At 31.9% G+C, this 6,000-nt stretch overlaps 1 protein-coding gene across 1 annotated transcript; it reads left to right on the plus strand.

The window, feature by feature from the left end:
- Nucleotides 1-3,318: 3,318 nt before the first annotated feature.
- On the plus strand, nt 3,319-5,723 carry LOC123908319 (transcription factor bHLH18-like). Its single transcript, XM_045958930.1, has 5 exons — nt 3,319-3,403; nt 3,491-3,572; nt 3,666-4,175; nt 4,280-4,669; nt 5,436-5,723. Exons 1-5 carry the CDS (start codon nt 3,363-3,365, stop codon nt 5,514-5,516), a joined length of 1,104 nt encoding a protein of 367 aa, XP_045814886.1. The 5' UTR covers nt 3,319-3,362; the 3' UTR covers nt 5,517-5,723.
- The last annotated feature ends 277 nt before the right edge of the window (nt 5,724-6,000 follow it).

Raw genomic sequence — 6,000 nt, forward strand, 5'->3', positions numbered from 1 at the left:
TAACCGGAAACACATTATTGAGAGTTAAAATTGGAGTGATTCATTTCAAATCATCAGTGATCATTTTGTTGAAACGAGTAACCTGAAATACATTATCGATAAGTTATATTCATTTGCTAGAGAATCAGGCCCTTAAAACGCATAATCGCATTAAACCATTTTGTAATATTCATATTCATTGATATTTTTCATGACTTATACATCATGCACAAATTGAACCACTCTTTCATATTATACAAAGTATCAAAATAAACTATTACTTGAACTGCATACATACAGCAAAGCAGTTGTTATTATTTTAATATGTGTACCCTAGTTAAAAAAAATATTTTTTCCAAAATAAGTAATGGGATAAGTACCTCAAGATCTGAGCCATGGATATCATAGCAGTTGGGCATCTCATGATATTTTTCCAAGGAGTTGTTTGTTCAATTTGAATTTCAGTTTTTTATGTTCAGCACAGGAAAAGATTCTTTGCTTTGTGCCACTATAGATGTGTTAAGTACGAGATTATGTTCAATTTGATGATCTTACACACTGGATTAGATAGTGTTAGGGATTTTGTTTCATTAATTTAAGTATCGACAACCCATAACTTATCCTCCACTTGCTTTTAATATTGTTGGTGAATCATATTGTTAAATGTTAAACATGTCTATAACGTCCATCTTTTTTTATTCACTAAAAGTTGAGCTCCTTTTATAAAATATTTTTTTAGACATCTCGTTCCACTCAATTTTCAGTAAAATTTAAACACAAAAATCGTTTCCTACAAAAGTATATTTCCTATAAAAAATGTTTAACACTAGAAAAAAAGTTTTATTAAATTATTTAAACCATTTTCATTCATAAGTGTCTATCAATCTAAGCACATGAGAAAAGTCTACATTGTCTGATAAAATTATTCAATATAAGCCTAAAAGATTTGTTTTCCTAGTCGGATATTTATTGTTGAAATTGTTTGAAGTTTCATATTACTCATATTTTTAGACAATTGAATGTATAAATGTGTTTGAACATCTTCATCTTTCGAGTTAATTTTTGGGATGAGATTCGAACTAATTTAAGATGGTATCAGAGTCTCTTCAAGATTTGTTGGGATACCCACTATCAGGACACCAACCATTTATATCCACGCATCAAACCCAATAATGTTGGGCATCAGGGGGTGTTTTAAGAAATCTCACATCGGATGTGAGTTGGCCTAGACAAAAGTTTATAAGTAAGAGACAATTCTCACCTTAAAAATTGATTTTTTTAAGGATGAGTTAGGCTAGACCAATATAAAAATCTAATATGCTATTAGGGTTCGGTTAAAGATTGCAAATGTCAAAATTGAACTCAGGCTCACGCTAGACATGTGCGTGAGCGTTGAAGTTGGTTGGAGTCTCACATTACTCATATTTTCAAACTGTTGAATATATAAATGGATTTGAACACACAACCCTTCGAGTTAGTCTTTGAGATGGAATTTAAACTCATTTAACATATATTCAGAGTTAAGTCATAGAAAGAACTACCTACATGTTGAATTAAAGTGCTCCACCGAGCACCAAATAATGAGAGATAAGTTAATCTACATTGAATTAGTGTGATAACTGCCGTAGATATCAACTCTTAAGAAACCCCAAAATAAATAAAAATGTTTGTATTAAGCTATGAAATTCTTTCACCTAGTGTACTGATTGTTAAGTTGACTCTCACGTGTTTGTAATGAAACTTAACGGCCTATGATTAATGGAGATATATACTCACTCAATTATACTGCGAGCGCTCAATTGTTGAATGAGACTAACCAGTGATCATCATCATACAGTATAACAATTCAATTGGAACACCTAAATAGAACAGGACAGACTACAGTACTACCTACTTTAGTACTACTACTATGGTTCAATTTAAATACTAAGCTTAATTATGGTATATACTAGGAATATACCTTAGTACATTTAAAATATCGTTATACATTATTTCCTAGTTCTCAAATATATAAATCAGATGGTTTGACGGGTCGGCCCTTACAGGCTAACCCATTTTGATAGTTTTAGAATTGTCAAACAAGCTACTTGGCCGTAAGCAGACTAACTCGGATGGGCATCGAGTTTTATCAGGCGGGGCCAAAATGCCCTTATTTAAATTTAGACTTTTTCGAGTTGGACTAAAAAGCCCTAAAAAATCCGGCTGATATTTTAAGGCTCAAGGCCTACATTTATATGAGCTTGGTGGGTCGTCTCATATGAGCTAGTTCATTTTGACAACTCTAGCTCTACGTCACATGCCGACTTTTTTTTTTAAAAAAAAAAATTAAGTATAAGAGTCATATTTCTTATATATCCAACATTTTTTCCTAATCATGGTCAATAATGGACTAACAAGTATTTGAACATGTGAAGAAAAAAAGGCTAAATTGTATTTTTTTGTCCCATAACTTTAACAAACTTCCAATTTGACCTATTAATTTTCATAGTAGCACTTTTGGTTTCTTAACTTTCACAAACTTGTGATTTGATCTCCTAACCAAGTCAACACACATATGACAAGTGACTCACATGTCATGTCAGCATGTCTTGCCACATGGAAAATGACTCACATGCCATGACATGTGACCATGTGAGTCATTTTCCATGTAACAAAACATGCTGACGTGACATGAGTGTTACTCCATGTGACAAGACGCTGTCGTTACATGTAAGCCACTTGCCTCATGTGTGAGTCATTTTTCATGTGACAAGACATGTTGACGTGACATATGAGTCACTTGTCCCATGTTGTATGAATCATTCTTTTGCAAAAAAAGTTAAAGTTAGAGAGCTAAAATCACAAGTTTGTGCAAATTAATGGGTCAAAAATGTTAGTATTATGAAAGTTAAGGTGCCAAAAAATCACAAGTTTGTGAAAAATTAGAGGGCAGAAAATCCAATTTAGCGAAGAAAAAAATAAGAGAGATTTTTTTTTTCTTTTAATAAGAATAATTTATCATTTTTTTTTGTAACAGTGTAATTTTATTTTTAAATAAGTGTGATTTATTTTATCCTATTTTTGTATTCCTGTTATTGTGGGAGGTACTCCCTCTGTCCATAATATAAGCAAGAAAAAAATATTTTTACATTTATTAAGAAAAATAAAATTTGATAATTTTAAAGATGATTTTTTGTTGAGATAAGTTTATTGGAAAAAGGAAAAAAAAAATTTATTCATTATTGATTATGGAGAAAAAAAAAAGAGTAAATTAAATAAAAGTCTATCCTAAAATTAATAAAAACTGATTTTTTTTACTTATAATTTAACACATAAAAAAGTAATTTAGTAATTTTTTCTTCTTCTTATAATATGAGAAGGAGTCTAGTCTCTATAAAGGAATAATGAAGGCAAGTGACTTCTCTCACATAATTAGGAGAGAAAGGTATGGATGTGATTTTCCCTTCAGAATATGATTTAGTATCATTTGTGTTGATTTCAACTAAATTCCAGATTTTTCTACTTTTTGCAGTGAGCATTTACTCAAAATGGATATGTCAGCTAGCAAAATGACATCAACTGATGAGTCATGGACAACTTGGTTATGTGATTTGGTAAATACAATTATGTTTTCTTCAACCACATTCTTGTTTGCACACTTCTAAATTTTTCATTTATTTTACATAAATTTTTATATTTTTTCACAGGAACCAGAAGATTACAATTTCATGGATGACATTAACATAACCCCTTTGCCAGAAGAACCTGAAAACTTGCAACAAACTTTATCTAGTGGTAGCCATTGTTCTCAAACAACCTCAAGCACTATGAGTAATTCCTCAGGTGATGTTGTTAACAGCTTTGAGGAAAGGCCTACAAAGATACTCAAAACTACCCCTTCAAACACAGGGTACCCTACACAAAAGAAAGATCCTTCCCATTCCTATTTTCTTTGTTTTAACAATGAAAATCCAGAAACAGAACCAAATCCAATATTGAACATTGATTCATCCTTGAAACCAAAAGCCCAGATTTTGAATTACGATGGGAAATCAGAAAATAAAAAAAAGGAACCTAAACGCAATATTCAAGAGAGTAAGAAAACTGATTCAGTTACAAGAAATGCTAAAGATCACATAATTGCTGAGAGAAAAAGAAGAGAAAAAATTAGTCAACAGTTCATAGCTCTTTCAGCACTTATTCCAGACTTAAAAAAGGTTCAATTTTTATACTCAATATTAACACCCAAATTAATTTTATTGTTGATTAGTTAAGTATACTAATTAAGGGTTACTAATTTTAATTAATGATTTGGGTGTAGATGGATAAAGCTTCTGTATTAGCAGATGCTATAACCCATGTGAAACAGCTTCAAGAACAAGTGAAAGTACTAGAAGAAAAGAACCAAAGGATAAACAAAGAATCTGTGGTATATGTTGAGAAGACAAAATCATGTTCTTCAGATGAAGATGTCTCAGACAACACTTCATCAAATTCTGAGTATGGTAATTGCTGTCATCCCTCAAGGTCACTGCCAGAAGTTGAAGCAAGGGTGTCAGAGAAGAACGTGCTGATAAGAATCCATTGTGAGAAACAAAAGGGTGTGTTGATGAACATAATCCAAGAGATAGAGAATCTTCATCTATCGGTCACAAGTAGTAGTACATTGCAATTTGGAACCACCAAACTTGACATAACCATCATTGCCGAGGTAAGATATTTTCGATGCGTTTGAAATGTGTTATTTGAACATCAAAATAGTTAATCTTTATCTTTTTCACTATTTACACACAATAAACCAAATCATACTATGTTGCCCGCCCGGTACCGTACCCGGTACCGGTACTCTGTCTAAAATGAAGTAGCCATGCAACATAGTGTTGAGTTGACTGTTGAGTATCTCAGCTTTAAAGAATGGATCTTGTTAGGCACATGTTACGGCATACTATGTTAAAGAACTTAAAAATTGAATTATGATATTGAAAAATACAATAATTTGACTTTCCAAATTGGTTTATCATTTGCTCTCAAGATAGATGTTAGCATTTGCCTTAAAAAATTATGGCATTAAGTTCAAACCCCTTTGTTGACAATTGTAAAATGATTCATTCTCCTTAACTTATTTGTTACTGTATTTAAAAAATTTGATTGAATTGAATTCCATTATAAACTTTCCTAGCTACATTGATGAGTTTAGTAAACTAAGTGCATGTCGAATGTCATGATAAACTCACACACAAGTGAGAGAGACGAGATTCAAACTCCGGTTATGACGTCCGACCTAACAATTTCGACATTTTATGAACATTCAAAATATGCATTAAATTTAAAACAACTTGCCAATTCATAATAGTATACACCGTATGTCATAAACTAATTCAATAAATTTGCAAAGTTTGTTTATTTTGTGTGTAAAGGACTAGTTCATTTTATTTGATGAATTTACTAAGCTTATTTATCTTGTGTTAAAAATGCAGATGGATGAGGAGTTCAGCCTAAGTGTGCAGGAGCTAGCTAGAAACCTTCAAGTTGGACTATTGCAATTCATGTCATTGTAGCTTAGTAGTACTTTATTGCAATACATTATTTTCATGTCAATCAATGTGTGTGTCTTCATCTTTCTCATCAGAAATTGCCACATGATGAAGTATTAAAAAAAATCTGTGGTGATATCGATGGATGAATAGAATAGTTGTTGAGTTGATCCGCAAGAATTAAGACGTTAGGTCCCTTATCTTAATGTGAAAATTGACTGAATCACGAAATGGATAGCCTCGTAAATCAAAGACACATTATGGCATTAAATATATTTTTTTTAAATAGCCTGGTGGCTAGAAAATCCACCTTAAAGGTGAATAAATGGAGTGTCCCGAGTTCAAATCCGGACTCCTTCACATATAGTGTGATGTCTCCTACCAACTGAGCTAAGCTCACAGGGACATGCACTCAATATCTATTTATAAACAATAAATAAGATAATTCACGCTAATCAATCGTTAGTTGGTTTAGTGGTGATTGACGCTGAACTTGGTAACGATGACC

This window comes from Trifolium pratense, linkage group LG2 (genome assembly GCF_020283565.1).
Source record: "Trifolium pratense cultivar HEN17-A07 linkage group LG2, ARS_RC_1.1, whole genome shotgun sequence".
Lineage (NCBI taxonomy): Eukaryota > Viridiplantae > Streptophyta > Magnoliopsida > Fabales > Fabaceae > Trifolium > Trifolium pratense.

Bases quoted from the DNA above. Each gene is read 5' to 3' on its own strand.
- LOC123908319 (XM_045958930.1), top strand. From the start codon at position 3,363: ATGAAGGCAAGTGACTTCTCTCACATAATTAGGAGAGAAAG. The intron at 3,404-3,490 runs GTATGGATGTGA...TACTTTTTGCAG, and splicing joins CACATAATTAGGAGAGAAAG to TGAGCATTTACTCAAAATGG. The intron at 3,573-3,665 runs GTAAATACAATT...ATTTTTTCACAG, and splicing joins CAACTTGGTTATGTGATTTG to GAACCAGAAGATTACAATTT.